This window comes from Zootoca vivipara, chromosome 6 (genome assembly GCF_963506605.1).
Source record: "Zootoca vivipara chromosome 6, rZooViv1.1, whole genome shotgun sequence".
Classification (NCBI taxonomy): domain Eukaryota; kingdom Metazoa; phylum Chordata; class Lepidosauria; order Squamata; family Lacertidae; genus Zootoca; species Zootoca vivipara.
The window spans coordinates 93,694,400-93,710,420 of record NC_083281.1 but is presented as its reverse complement, the minus strand read 5'-3'; the positions used below and the strand labels follow the sequence as shown (position 1 = coordinate 93,710,420).

General features: G+C 42.8%; 1 protein-coding gene across 2 annotated transcripts in view; it reads left to right on the top strand.

Moving 5' to 3' along the window:
* Window positions 1-16,021, top strand: part of C6H2orf68 (chromosome 6 C2orf68 homolog) — a 35,045-nt gene that overhangs the window by 6,654 nt on the left and 12,370 nt on the right. For both annotated transcript variants that reach the window (XM_060276401.1, XM_060276402.1), the window contains exon 4: window positions 1,498-1,608. In XM_060276401.1, the coding sequence (XP_060132384.1) occupies window positions 1,498-1,608 (111 nt within the window). The remainder of the gene's footprint in view (window positions 1-1,497; window positions 1,609-16,021) is intronic.

Genomic DNA, 16,021 nt, shown 5'->3' with positions numbered 1-16,021 from the left:
AGCGAAGGTAGCCAAATTCTGTGCTAGAGTCATAAAAATTCGGCCTAATCCAATTAGCAGTGTCCAAATATCTTCAGAGCATCTTCAGGACTAGCTAAAGAGGATCCAGTGATATTAATTGCTGTAGTCTACCTCCCTAAGTACCGTAGTAACACTCCTTTTAATCAGTTTTCTTTTAACCAATTGTTAAAACATATATTTATTGCCTATTTTTAGATTATTACTGTTTTTCTTTTATTGTTTTATGTATTGCATATTTATGTGTGCTGGTCAAGAACCGTAATCAATCAATCAATCAATATGTGGCAGTTATGGCAGCTGGCACAGCTGTGACAATTATAATAATAATAATAATAATAATAATAATAATAATAATAATAATAATAATATATTATTTATACCCCGCCCATCTGGCCGGGTTCCCCCAGCCACTCTGGGCGGCTTCCAACAAAACACCAAAATACAGAAATCCATCAAACATTAAAAGCTTCCCTAAACAGGGCTGCCTTAAGATGCCTTCTAAAGGTCTGGTAATTGTTGTTAGGTGAACAGTTAGGGCTGCAGGGTGGATGTCGCTCCTGTGTATGTAACTCTTTAATAACCTATGACTGCAGTTTAGTAAAGACTGTTTTAGCAGCATTGCTTCCTCACTGCTGAAGTCCAGGGTTTCCTGGAGACATTACAGCCGTAGTACGGTAGCATACATAAATAGTGTCCTGTTCTCTTTCGGCAGATCTTGACCTAAAATACCTAACAGGAAGGCTTCTGGTTGTTTAAAAAATGTTATTTTCAACATTTTCTTCAATTCATTACGGTATATATCATTTCCCAATACAGTTTTACATTCCCCCCACATATGGTAAAATGTACCTTCAGCCTCACACCTCCAACACTCCTTCTTTTCATTTTTATAGATTTTTGCCAGTTTGACCGGTGATATATACCATCTATACATCATCTTCATGTAGTTCTCTCTCAACAATATACAATCCGTAAATTTCAAATTTATTTTCCACAATTTTATCCAATCTTCAAATTGTATATTGTGACCTATATCTTATGCCCATTTAATCATTACTGATTTTACTTCTTCTTCATCTTTAGTTTCCCACTCCAAAAGGATATTATATGTCTTTTTAAAATAATTTCAAATTTTTTTCTATCACTTTCTTTTGGAATTTGGAAACCGAATATGAAAAACCCTTCTTGTTGTCCTCTTTAAAAACATGATTTTTTGATTGACTTGCCTAAGATCCAGGACAAGGTGCACTTTTTGGAAACGCCCCCCCAGACGTCAATTCTGCCTTTGAAATCCTGGTAATGTCCAGCAAAATCCGTACACGTGGCAGCCCTAGCTTACAGGCTTTTCAGCCACAGGGTGAAGTGCAAAGGGTTTTGCTTTCAGAAATCTCCCTAGTGGTTTCCCATTCCCTGTGCGTGGTAATACAGATGTTTTGAACCTTCCATTTTAATGGGGCTTTTCCTTCTTTCACATAGGACAACGACCCTGATGAGGTAGCCGAGAAGGTCAGTGCTCAGAACCAGCTGGAACCAGCTATGCGTGAGGCCCTGAGGCAGCGGGTGCAGGAGGAGCTGGAGAAGCGACGGGTGAAGCGCTGAGGGACTTGACTGGATGCCTGTGCTGTTTGCTAATGCTTACCTGGGAAACACTTTCTGGGAATGGGCCAGGGGGACATGTCCCATAGCTGTTGGTTTGAAGCCTTTAAGAGGGGCAGGGAATTAGCTGAACCCTGGCACAAGGTAGCTTCCTCCTCCTGAGACACAGCTGAGACACTGTGCCCTGGATGAGTGATTTGGAGGAGCAGTAACTGCAGTAGGAGAATCTCTTTTGGGGACAGCTTGCGTTCTCTTGGAGACCTACACAGAAAGAAGCAGTCCAGTTGAAACTTGGTCAGACGTCTCCTTTATGGCCCTGGGCAATTGGCTCATGGCCAAACCTTCTAGTGAGCACTTACTAGTTCCCTGCCATTTGTCTTGGCAGGAGACATAAGCAACTTTACAACTGGAATTCCTTAGGATGATTGTGATATGACCCAGCATCTCTTGGGTGGGACTGGCAAGTCAGTCTTCAAAGAGCACTGGATGGCTGCTGGTCCTTCTGCTGCACTATGCAGAAGGTATTTGACTTCAAGGGCTTTGTTGGAGTCAGCAAGCCTTGTTCAGACTTAGACATGTCCTTTCTGCAGCATATTTTTTCTGCCTGTAGACTTTCCCCTCAAAATAGGGCTGCATAGGTTGATTTCTAGCATTTCATTTATGTTAGGATATGGGCAATTGACTGGGTTTCATCTGACATTTGGTGGGGTTTTCTTGGGGCCAGGGATGCTGTTATGCTGTGGCTCTTTTCATCAACAAATCTTCTGAAAAACATGCCACATGATTGTTAACAAATGCATGCAACTTGCTGTTTCACATTAGTCCTTTGGTGCAGCTAAGAACAGATTCCTGGAATTTGTTCTAAGGGCTTTGATCCTCCCATGACCCTTCCTCTGGAAGGAAAATATATTTCTGTCTGCCTGTGTTTCCTGATGCAATTCTTTGCCTCCTTTTATTTTTCAAATATAAAGCAGTATCTAGTTTATAACATCCTCCGTAAATCTGCTTTGAGATTAAGCTTCTTATAGAAACTCAGAAAGCTTATTTCTGCCAGCGCAGGCTACTTGTTCATCTAGCCTAGTAGCTAGTTCTAAAAGTTGAAGGGATTTTTAAAATTGAGGTGGAGGCACACAAACACACAGCAGGGGGGGGGGGTAATAATGGAATTTCACTCTCATGAATACTCAGTTGATTTTCCATGTTCAACATTTGGTGTTTGCAATCCATTATTATTGGAAACTGGACTTGGAGGCCAGGAGGAAGACTCAGGCCCAGCAGCTCGTCCTGCCTGAATTGATGCAGTGCCAGCCAACCAGGGTTCAGGCAGTGACCAGCAGGGTAGATGAGAAGCAAATACCTCAGAAAAAAGTTCAGCTATTTGTTAACTATCTCTTTGCTCTTTGAATCTCGGAGCTTATGTCTGTAATATTTGTATCATCTACCCTGCTGGTCACCGGCTGCACCAATTCAGGCAAGGTGAGCGGCTGGACCTGAGTCTTCCTCTTGGATCCAGAAACTAATTGGCAGCTGGTGCAGTCAGGCCAGGATCAATGTAAGATGTTCAAACCATGAGCAACCTGGCTGGCAAATTCTGCACTAACTAAAGTGTCTGAACTGTCTTCAGAGACAGCCCTACGTATAACGTGTATCACTGAGTTGCGATTTCAGCTCTACAACACCACCTGGTGCCACAGTGTTATAATGCATTTATAATGTCATAATTTGACTAATGTAGCTAAGTCCCAGGAGTGGTTTAGCAGACAATCCTTTCCCAGGAGCTCTGGGAAGTGTAGCCCTGGGAGGAGAATTAGGGGGTGGGGTGCCTCCCAACAACTATTAGCACCCTTAACAAACTACAGCTTTGGGGGAAGCCCTGCCCCTCTCTTTTTTCTACTCACTGAGATGCAGAGGACTGAAATAGTGCCTGGCCAAAGGGTACAACTGCAGAGTATGGCAAGGGAGGTGCCAGGTGGGGCAGTGACAAGTTGTAGGGAGACTGAGAAGTATGGTGAGCCTCCGACAGCAAGCTCGTGAACATGCTGATGCAGGCATTCACCATCCGTTGGTAATAGTCCTGAAAGGAGAGAAACAGAAGCAGTTAAAAGCTGAAGACCCCCGTGGAGATGCCATGTGCTCTGGGCCCTTCTAGTGCAGCATCCCCCTTTCACAGTGGCCAGCCAGATGACCCAGTGGGAAACCCGCAAGGAGGCCATGAGCTCAACAGCCCCCTACCAGGGGCAGGCTCTCCTTCCTTGGGGGTTTTTAAGCAGAGCTTGGATGGCCAGCTGTCATGGTTCTCTGGTTCTGGTTCTGGAGCACCTCGGGTTCCCCATGCCTGGTTGTTGGACTCCAACTACTCCTGACTGTTGGACGTGCTGACTGGGGCCAATGGCAGCACATCTGGAGAAGCACACATTCTTCAACTCTATTTCTTTTCAAAGAATGAAAAGTCTTTTTACGGCCCGTAGCCAGAAAGAGGGCAAGAAATCCTTTCAAGTGAGGGAAAGAGCCACAGGGGTGGTTGTGGTGGTAAGACTTTCTTTCTATACCACCTGCCCGTTACCCAGGTGAGGGAACACCTTTTAATTGACACACAGAACCGAGAGAATCAAGAATATACACCCAGGGAGCATTATTTGTAGCTTACATGGCTCAGCCTCTTTGCCCTCAAATCCTTTAATCTGGCCACAGTTCTAGGCTGTACTGACAACCCTATTTCCCTCCATTCTGATTCCTAGAAGCAGAAGGTCCAATTACCTTCCATTCTGATTCCTAGAAGCAGAAGGTCCAATTACCTGCGGTGGTTGCCTGGTGCTCCCAGCTTGGACCCGTGTAAGCTTCAGGGAGGGCAAGGAGAAAACCTTGGTGATGGTTTTCTCCACCAGCTCAGATCGCAGCTCGGAGTCCAGCTCTGGTTGCAAGGCACTGAAGAGGAATGAGAAAGAAGGGGAGGGGAAATGATCAAAAACCATCAGGGAAAGTGCTAATTCAGCACCTGTGGAGCATAATTATGGAGAAGCACCTCCCCATACTTACGTCAGGGAGCTGATGGATATGACGGCTTGGTGGAGGACTGAAATCGAATAAGACCCCACTGGCTCCTCTTCGATAATTCCCTGTTGTGGGGAAGCACACAGCATGTCAGAGAACTGGAGACACCATCTTTGCCGCCACCACACCAAGCCCTGAATTCTGCTCTCTATCCAGAATTCTGAATTCTGCTCTCTATCCAGCCCAGCCCTCTTTACAACTATGGGCTTCCTGGATCTGGGAATAAGATCCATCTTTCACCTGACAGAGCTGCTTTTTTTTTTAACGCAATGGTATGCAGGTAACCAGCTCTGCTTTATGGGGGAAGATGACATCTTCCCCCTGAAGCGCTTTGCTTATTAGAATTGTCGCATTCATCAGACTTTTCTTCACAGCCTCGTCCTAAAAGGAGAAGGGATTTTATAAAATTGAGGCACCCAAACACAGAGCAGAGAGGCAGGTAATTTCACTCTCATGAATACTCGGTGCATTTTCCATGGTCAACATTTGTTGTTTGGAATCCATTATTATTGAAAACTGGGCTTGGTTGCCACTAGTTCCTCATTCATATGGAAGCGGGGTTTGGGGGGAGGGGTGTGTGTGTTGTATGTTTACTAGGCATTTGGACACCTTTAAATATTGTCAGCAAATTTTCCATGGTGGTTTCTGACTAAGCAGAAACCAGATCCCTTTCCAGTTCCCCATGGCAAGTCCTGCATCATACAAGGCCTACCCCTAGCAATGCAGGACAGAACAGGGGCAGCCACCCAGAAGTCCCTGCTCCATGTTACACCAGCCTTGTATGATGCAGGGCTTGCCAAGGGCAACCCGAAAGGGATCTGGTTCTGCCTACTGACCTGGAAATACTGGCCCAGAATCCTCTGGGCTCTTCTTATGAAGCGCATAAGAATTCCTGGCCTGACGCTCCACCAAGTCAGGGAAGACTAGCGGCTGGGCCAGCGTCTTCCTCTGGGCCTTTGCAGGTGATTGGGAAGGCTTGACGAGCACCGGCAGGAGCTGGGATTGTCTCTGGCTAGGAGGGCCCTGGCCGACGCCGCTCAGTTGGAAGCGAGATGGCGGGGCCTCCCGCTTCTCCCACCGCCCCTGCCTACTCTCCGGGATGTCTTCCGGGTTGTCCTGGCCCTTTTTTTCCAGGCCCTGGAGCTTCTTTTTGTAGGAAGTCATCCTGCAAGAGAGGAAATGGCCCACTGGTTGGTTTGCTCATTTGGAGCCCCGTTGGACGTCAGGACATCAGAAGAGCAGCTTGGCAAAAGGAACTCACCATGAGGTCTGGAGAACTGAATTTGGTCGTGGGTGATAATCATGCTGTACACTGAAATTTGCAATCGGTACCAGTTGTAGAGCTCAGTCCTATCCAGAGGATAGTGTAACCCAATTAAGCGCAGGCAACCTGGGTCAGTTCTAGGTTTGGGTAAATCTGGATAGGACTGAGCTCTACAACTGGCACTGATTGCAAATTTCAATGATCATCACCAACGACAAAATTTAATTCTCCAGACCTCATGGTGAGTTCTTTGTTGACAATAAAGAGGTGTCTGAATGCCTAGTGAACATACAACACCCACCAAAAAAACCCCACTTTCATATGAATAAGAAACTAGTGGCAACCAAGTCCAATTCCAATAATAATGGATTCCAAACACCAAATGTTGACCATGGAAAATCCACTGAGTATTTATGAGTGAAATTAAAATTACAATAAAACATCAGACATGTAAAACTTCCCTAAACAGGGCTGCCTTCAGTGCCTTCTAAAAGTCGGGTAGTTGTTTATTTCCTTGACATCTGATGGGAGGGTGTTCCACAGGGCGGGTGCAACTACCGAGAAGGCCCTCGGAGCTGGACCTCAGTGTCTGGGCTGAATGGTGTGGGTGGAGATGCTCCTTCAGGTATACTGGGCTGAGGCCATTTAGGGCTTTAAAGGTCAGTACCAACACTATATATATATATATATATATATATATATATATATATATATATATATATATAATATTTTTTATTAGTTTCCACATTTTTATACATCTTACCTGTTGCACATATACCGTGTTTCCCCTTTTTTAATCCGTAGTCAGAAAGTAAGCCATAGCAGGCTTTTAAAGCATTTGTTCAATATTAAACACCCCCTGAAAATAAGCCATACCTTCACGCAGCAGCGCCGCTCGCCTTGAGGCAGCGGGACCCAGCAGCAGCGCTGTCCTTGTCCTCCCGCTGCTGTTGCTGTTGCTGCTGGGCCAGGCGGAGGCGAGGCCGCTGCTCGCCCCTGGGGGCTGCATGGCCCAAGGCTGAGTGGCGGCGGGAGGCCCGCGGGCGCTTCTGCACGGCTGGAGTGACGGGCGGCGGCGGGAGCGCTGCTGGCCCCTTCCGCGCCGCCGGAGCGTCGTGGGCTGCATGGCCCAAGGCAGAGCGGTGTTGCGCCACCAGGGCAACAGGCGGCGGCGGGAGCACTGCTGGCCCCTTCTGCGCCGCCGGAGCACCCGGCGAGGAGGCCTGCCTCCCCAGCGCCCGGTACCGGCGGCTGCAGAGCGGAGCGCTCTGCCACGCCGAGCGCTCGGAGTGCCCAGCAGCGCCTTGCAGAGCGCCGAACGCTCAGAGCGCCGCAGCAGCCTGGCCTCTTCCTGCCTGCCACCCCACCGCCCGGAACCGGCAAGGAGGAGGAGAAAGGGGCGCCTGGGAAGGAGTCGGGAGGGCCCTTGCTGCATGATCCATGGGCACCCGGCTCCTTCCAAGCGTAGTGAACGCCGCGCCTCGCTTTGAGCAAGAGGCATGAAAGGGACGCGGCGGCGAGGGTGATGGCTGCGCGGGCGGCGGCTGCATCACGTCTCCCGGCGGCCGTGGGGGCTCTCGGTGCTGCCTTGCCCGGGCCCCGCATTCCCCGGAGGCCGGCCTCATGCGGTGGGTGGAAGGCGCGCGGGTGGCCTGCCTAAGGCCGGGCGGGATCCCTCAGCCCTCCTCATCCTCATGCGTTTATTTCGCGAAACACACCCCCCCCCCCAAAATAAAGCAGCAGGAACCTCGGAGCGGTTGGCAGGGGGTGGGGTGGGATTAAAAAAACCACGACAAAGGCATCACCGGGCGGAGCGCCGAGCCAGCGGCCTGGCCTCTTCCTGGCCATGCCGAGGAGGCCTGCCGCCCCACTGCCCGGAACCATAGGTACCATAAAAACATAATAAAACTAAGACATCCCCTGAAAATAAGACACCATGTGGTTTTTTGAGGGGAAAAAGTTATAAGACGGTGTCTTAAAAAGGGGGAAACACGGTATCCAATAACAAGGTTCTCTGAACCTTCCGAATTCCTCCCATGGGTTCTTAAATTTTAAACATTATTTTTTTGCATCTTATAAATTTTCCAACTATTATGTATTCCTGATTTATCATAATTTTACATTACAAATGTCATTACAATGCTACCAATGATTTTAACTGTTTCAAATTAGTCCAGGTTTCTAAATCATTCTTAACTTCATTCCACATTTTAACATAATTGTCCTTAAATAAATTCGGATTTTTTGACGTCATGTTAACACCAAGGTACTTTACTTTCTTAACAAAAGATAGACCAGTTGCTTCTTGTAATTTTTCTCTTTCCTTACTATCCAAATTTTTATCTAATACTTTGGTTTTTGATTTATTCAATTTAAAGCCTGCTACCTTTCCAAATTCTTGAATTACTTCCAGGGCCCTTTGAACACTGGACTCTGGGTCTTGTTATGTCAAAACAAGGTCATCTGCAAAGGCTTTAAGTTTATATTGTTTCTTCCCTACAGTCACACCTTTTATTTCCTCATCCTTTCTAATCCTATCGAGTAAAACTTCCAGAACCGATATAAAAAGCAAGGGGGAGAGGGGACACCCTTGTCTTGTACCTTTTTCAATTCTAATATCTTCTGAAACCATATTATTAACAATTATCTTTGCTTTTTGCTCTGAATAGATCGCATTTACTCCATTCAAATTTTTTTGGCCCACCATTTTTTCTAAATTCCTTTTTAAAAATAGCCAAGAAATGTTGTCAAAAGCCTTCTCTGCATCAATAAACATTAACACAGCTTTTTTGTTTATTTTCTGTTCCAACATCTCCAGAATATCCACCACATTCCTGATATTATCCTTCATATGTCTTCCTGGAAGAAAACCAGCTTGGTCGTGGTGTATAAAATCTCTTAAGGCCTTTTTCAATCTGGAAGCTAAAATACTAGCAAATATTTTGTAATCCACATTCAATAAGGAGATTGGGCGATAATTCTTAACTTGCGTTCTATCCGTATCCGGTTTAGGTATCAGTGTGATATAGACCTCTTTCCAAGACTCGGGGGCCTCTCCTCCATTCAAAATTTCATTACACAGTTCTTTCAATGGTTGTACTAACCAGTCCTTCATTGTTTTATAATATGTAGCAGTAAGTCCATCCGGTCCTGGGGTCTTGCCCAGTTGCATTTGTTGTATAGCTTGTTCCACCTCTTGTGTTGATATCTGTTGCGAAAGTAGGGGTTTCTTGTCTTCCGGGATTTTATGCAGTCCATGTTTGTCCAAGAATTGCTCCACCTCATCCTTGTCTTGCTTTTCTTGTTTGTACAATTGTTTGAAATATTTTTGAAAACATTTTCGGATCTCTGTCGGGTGCTCCAGATGTTTTCCTTCTTGCACAAGGTTTGTCATGGTGTTTAACTTCTGCCTTTTTTTCAATTGCCATGCCAGTAATTTTCCACATTTATTTGCTGATTCAAACGATTTTTGTTTCATCCATTTAATTTTAGATTCAATTTCTTGATTCATTAACTGTGAAAATTGTACTTGCAATGCCTTGATCTCTTTCTGTACCTGTAAATTCTTGGGACTGGATCTTAATTTCTTTTCCTTTTCTTTCATTTGGTTCAAAATATTTTCTTTCCTTGCGTTATATTCTTTTTTCCGATTGTATTTTGTTGAATCAAAAATCCTCTCATTACAGCTTTACTGGCATCCCATACTACTTTTTTACCGACCGCTGTTCTCTTTTTTTATTATTTATTATTTTATTTTTTATTGTTAAAAAAGACTTTATTGAAACATTTAAAAGAAACATTACAGCAGAAGACAAACAACCATTCCTCTATTGCCATAAAGTCACATTTCAAAATTATTTACATTTCACACACACGCACACACGAAACAAATTAACATTTACAATCTTACCACTCTATTATTACATAAAAATTAACTTCCAAACTTGCCCACACCACTTAGCTGTAACTTACTCCCACTACTTGCGTTGTTAATCCCATACAGATCAACCCTAACATACGATTCTTCCCCATCCAATTACATTTCTCTATTGTTCCCCGCGCTGCTTTAAAGTAAACAGATCTTTAGCTCCGTTCTAATATCCTTTTTCTTAAAATAATCCTCTACATATTCCCATTTCCTGCTAATTAATTGTTTTGGCTTATTCCTAATTGCTGCCGTCATTCTATCCAAGCTCATAAAGTCTATTAATTTTACCTGCCATTCTTGTATCGCTGGAGCCTCTACTTTTTTCCACTTTTGTCCTATTAGCAGTCTTGCCGCTGCACACGCATAAAGAAAAATACTTTCCCTGTCTTCTGGAAAGTTTTCAGGAATCAAACTTAATAAAAAATATTCTGGATTTTTCTTAAACGTGAATTTTAACATCTTTTTCAGTTCCTCATACACTTCCCCCCAGAATTTAAATATCTTTTCACATCCCCACCAACAATGTAAATAGTCACCCACCTTATTTTTACACTTCCAACAGTTTTTATCATCATTCTTATATATTTTACTTAACTTGTCCGGAGTCAGGTGCCACCTATATAACATCTTCATCATATTCTCCTTTATCCCGGTACAGGCCGTAAACTTTAATGTTCTTTTACACAGTCTGTCCCATTGGACTTTATAAATTGGCCTCCCCAAGTCTTGGGCCCACTTAGTCATCGTACTCTTTATTTCCTCATCTTTTAATTCCCATTCTAGGAGATATCTATAAATTTTTGATAATAATTTAGAATCATTTTCAATTATTAATTCTTGCACCTTCGATTTCCCTTCCAGAAACCCTGTCTCCTTGTGTTTTTTGAACAAGCTTTGTAATTGCAAATACTGTAACCAGCTAGTACAGCTGGTTTTAATCTGATCATATGTTTTCAACCTTAGCTCCTCATTCTCTTTGACTATCACATCTCGGTATGTTAACCAAGTTCCCTTCCTGCATCTCCCCCCCATCGCCGTCATTTCTAGAGGGGAGGCCCACCAAGGTGTTTTTGGTTCGATTAGATCTTTAAATTCCAGCCAAGTTTTTAGAATCGTTTTTTTGATTATGTGATCTGAGAATTGATTGAACCTACCCCCCTCTTCCTGTAACAAATAAGTATGCCATCCAGTTATATTTCTAAAACCCTCTACCACTAGAATCTCTTCATCTTCCAATAATAGCCATTCCTTGAGCCAACATAAACATGCGGAGGCATGGTAAATTCTAAGGTCCGGGACCCCCCAACCACCCCTTTCTTTATTATCAGTAAGTAATTTATACTGGATCCTTGCTCTCTTACCTCCCCAAATAAATTTGGACAAATCCTTTCTCCACCTATCAAATATTTCTTTTTTCCCCACAATTGGAAGCATTTGAAACAAAAATAGTATCTTAGGTAGAACTACCATCTTAATTGCGGCCATTCTACCTGAAAGAGTCAAATTTAAATCATTCCATCTTTCCATTTCTTTTTTTAATTCTTTCCAGACTCTCCCGTAATTATTTTCAAAAAGATCTATATTTTGGCCACTAATTTCAATACCTAAATATTTAGTTTTTTTAACTACTTCCCACTTTATACAGCTTCCCAATTTTATACTATCTTCCCTCCTTATATTTTTGACTATCACCTTGGTTTTCTTCTCATTAATTTTGAGTCCAGAAATTGCCTCAAATGCTCCCAACGTTCTCCTCAAATTTTTAATGGATTCCTCCGGATCTTCTAAGAAAACTAACATATCGTCCGCAAAGGCATTAATTTTATAAATTTTATCTCTTATTTTAATTCCTTTAATTTCTTCATCTTCCTTAATTTCGATTAGTAGTGATTCTAAGGACAATATGAATAGTAGTGGGGAGAGGGGACAGCCCTGTCTCGTCCCTTTATTTATCTCAAATTCCTCCATCACCTCCCCATTTAAGATTAATTTTGCAAATTGTCTGTTATAAATTGACTTGATCCTCTCCATGAACTTCCCTTTAATTCCAAATTCTGCCAAAGATTTTTTCATAAATTCCCATGCAAGCGAATCAAAAGCTTTCTCCATATCTAGGAAGACAAAGGCCGCCTTTTTTCCTGGAGACCAATCCAAATATTCTATTAAATCTAGAAGGATCCTTATATTCCTCGCCATTTTCCTACCTGGAAGAAACCCCTGTTGATTCTGTCCTATGATTCTATTTAATACCTTTTTTAACCTATTCGCCAAAATATCTGCGAATAATTTATAATCAACATTGAGAAGTGAGATTGGTCTAAAGTTCCCTGGTTGTTTAATTTCTTCCTCATCCTTCGGTATTAATGTAATATAGGCTTCCTGCCAGGATCTTGGGACAACCCCTCCCTCCAAAATACCATTTACTAATTTCTGAAATGTACCTCCCAATTCATCTTTAAATACTTTATAATGTACACTAGACAGGCCGTCCGTCCCTGGTGATTTGCCTATTTTTAACTTTCTGATTGAATCATAAATCTCCTGCATTGCTACTGGTTTATTTAACATCTCACTTTCTTCTTCTCTCATCTTCCATTTTTTCCTTTTAGCAAAGAATTTTTCTAATTCCTCTTCATTTATTCCCTTTTTTTCATATAATCTTTGATAAAATTGGGTAAGGCATTTCTGGATATCCTCTCTTTTTGTTAATTTTTTACCTTTATCCATTATCCCTGTAATCAGCCTTTCCTTCTGTACTTTCCTTAATTTCCATGCTAGAAGTTTCCCTGCTTTCCCTCCCCATTCAAATGTTCTTTGTCTAGCCCATCTAATTTTATTTTCTATCTCCTGGCCTACTAATACTGATAATTCCTTTTGTAAAACTTTAATTCTCATTCCCACTTTCTCATCCTTAGGATTTTTAACTAATTCCTTTTCTTTCTCCGTAATCTCCTTTTTAATTTCTTCCAGATTTTTTTCTCTTTCTCTTTTAACTCTGCTCTTTTGTTGGATATATAGACCCCGGACAAAGGCCTTACCCGCCTCCCATGTCGTCGCAAGCTCTACACCGTCTGAAATATTATTTCTGTAAAATTCCTTTAATAACTCCTTCACTTTTTTTACGAATACTTCATCATTTAGAATTCTCTCATCCATTCTCCATCTATTAAATCTCCTCTTTGTTCCCCTAATTTTGGTCATTATCGGGTTGTGGTCAGTAATAGATTTTGTCATAATTTCACTTTTATCTGCTCTCTGTAATAAGCCGGGTATTAGCCAAATCATATCGATTCTTGAAGCCGCCTTTTTTGCCTCGGAGTAATATGTAAATTTTTTCTCTCTTAAATTATCTCTTATCCAAATATCAACTAACTCATAATTTTGTATTAAATTTAAAAAAACCTCCGGTAACCTCCCTCTTCCTTTCTTTCCATTTTCCGGCTGTATTACCCCATTAAAGTCTCCAAATAAAATTATTTCCTCATCAATTATATGTTCCCCCAATTTACCTCCCAATTTTTTGAAAAATTCTCTTTTGCACCCATTGGGGGCATAGATATTAATCACAACTACATTCCCCTCTGGCAAATATAGGCGCACCCCTACCATCCTACCCTCATCGTCCTGAAACAGCTTTTCGGCTTTGATGCTCGGTTTCACATAAATAACCACCCCTCCTTTTTTTTCTTGTTTGATGAGATAAACTCAGTCCCCAATCTTAACTAATATTTTCCCATGTTTTTGAGAGATATGCGTTTCTTGTAGTCCAATTCCACGAATTCCACGAATTCCACGAATTCTTTTTCAATATACGTTCTATCTTATTGCGTTTACATTTATCATTCAAACCATTAATATTCCATGAAATAATATTAAAATCCATAACTTTATTTAATATTTCCCAAAATTAATTTCTTATATCCACATCAAAAAAGAGAAAGAAAAAAAGAAGAGAGAATGGCCTTCAAATAGGAGATTGGTAGAGGTTTAAGTGGCACCAAGCTCGCTCTTATCTATAACAATTTCAGAGAATGAAGCACAGCTAATCTATCAACTTTTAGGCTACTTCCTTACATTTAAGAGAGAGGAGAATCCCCAAATCTCAGATACTAATCGGTTTTGATGTATACTCTAAATAATTATTCTAATTCGTCCTTCTTTTCCTCCCTTTCTCTAAACAATTCTTTCTTGTTTCTGGTACAAAAATTTTCTGCCTCCTCTACCGTTCTAAAAGTCTTCTTTCTACCTTTAAATTCAAAGGTGAGCCCCTCAGGGAACTCCCAAATAAATCTAATCCCATGTTTTGTCAAGGCCTCCGTCACATTCTTATAGGCCTGCCTTCTGAGTCTAAACCTTCTCGGGATTTCCTTAAAAATTGCTATTGATTTCCCTTCGATTATTAAATTCTCCTGCTTTTTCTTTTGTAGAATCCTGTCCTTCAGAAACAAAGAGTTCAAAAACAACATACAGTCTCCAGGACCTTTAATGTTTTTAGCTCTGTCCAAGCGAACTCTATAAATTTTGTCCACGTCCAATGCTAAGTCTTCTTCTTTGACCTGCAGCCAAGCCGCCAAGCCTTTGATTATCTTCTCGTCTATCTGTTCGTTTGTCGTCTCCGGGACGCCGCGCATCCGTAGAACCAGCTCCCTCTGCTTCATTTCAAGAAGAGCTATCTGGTCCGCTAAGTCCTCTTGCATTTTTTCCATTTTTCGTTTCTCTACATCCTCTTTCTCTTTTGCTGCTTTCATCTCCTTATTTTCTAAAATGATTTTCTTTATTGCGTCGTCCTGTTTTGTCATCTTGGCTCCTAGGTCTTTGACTGCTTTGTCCAGCTCCTTGTTCTTACCAGCCAGCTCTTTAACTTGGCCCGCTAGCTCTACAATCATTTTAGAGTTCCCTTCTATTTTAGATTCTAAATTAGATTCTACAGAGTCCAGTTTTTCATTTAGGGATTTATTCATCTCTGTTATTAATTCCTTTATGTCGGCTAGGGCATCATTGTCACTGGGTGTTGACATTGACTGTCTTCTCTGTTGATTCCCCACCATTGTTGAATTCCCTTGTTCGTCTTTATATTTCTTTAAAGGCATGCTCTATATGTAATTAGTCTCTCTGTGCCATGACGTGACCTGCTTCTTTCTTATGGGAGTCCCTTTCCCCACCTTTAGCAGGTCATCCTTGCTAGTTTATCAGCCACAAAAGGTTGTAAAAGGGGCCAGAAGTGCACTAGAAGAGCTTGGGGGGGGTGCGCCTTTAGAGTCTGCCTTGGCTTATCTTCAATCCGCCTCTACTGTAACTTGCAAACTCGTTGCCTAGCAACAGGTTGCTTTGAAGTCTCTCCTGCTAGTTAGTTCGGCGCTGTCAACTGGCCGCTGAAACAGACTCTTAATCTCTCAGCCCTGCATGTCGTCACGTCTCCACACTCCCCCGATCTTCCCCTCCCTTCCTTTCCGACTCCCAGCTTGGGCAAGCTTCAGCGTGCGTTGGCACCGGTCCAAATCGCCATTTTGGGGCAAAGTTTTTAATCCAATAAAGTTTTAGGTGAATCTTTCCCGTCTGTCTTAACCCCCTCCGCGGCCAATCCTTTCTAGTCCGTGATCTGTTTTAACATCCCCCTTCGTATTCTCTTTTAAATCGCGGGGCTAACATTCGCAAGTTTAAAAGCAGTGTGTTGCGAGTTCCTTCGACTTTGCCACCCGCCCGTGATCTTGTTTAAGCCCTTCCAAACATTCCTTGATTAACTCACGGGTCGGTGTATCTTTTTCTTTCTCAGTTGAAGAGTCTTGGTGCTAGCTAGGCGGGTTCTCGGGCGCCGCGTCTGCAGATACTTTGTAGCTGGCAGCCGTTACTGTAGCTGCCGCCGTGGCGAAGGCTCCTCTCAGCAGCTCCACCTCAGATGGTGCCGCCGCTGAGTTCTGCCGTAAAAACGCCGCTTTTTTCCCCTTCGTGCCCTTACCTTGTAATTTGGGGGGGATTCAGGCGCTTTCCCCCCCTTTAAATCACCGCTATCTGCAGTTTAAGCTCCGCGGTGTTCAGAGCTCTCTCTCTTCCGACCCGCTCGCTAGCGCACCATTACCGGAAGTCCCGACCGCTGTTCTCAAATTGATCTCGAAATAGTCTTTTAATGTTTTTTGGGTCTTCTCCAAAATTTTCTCATTTCT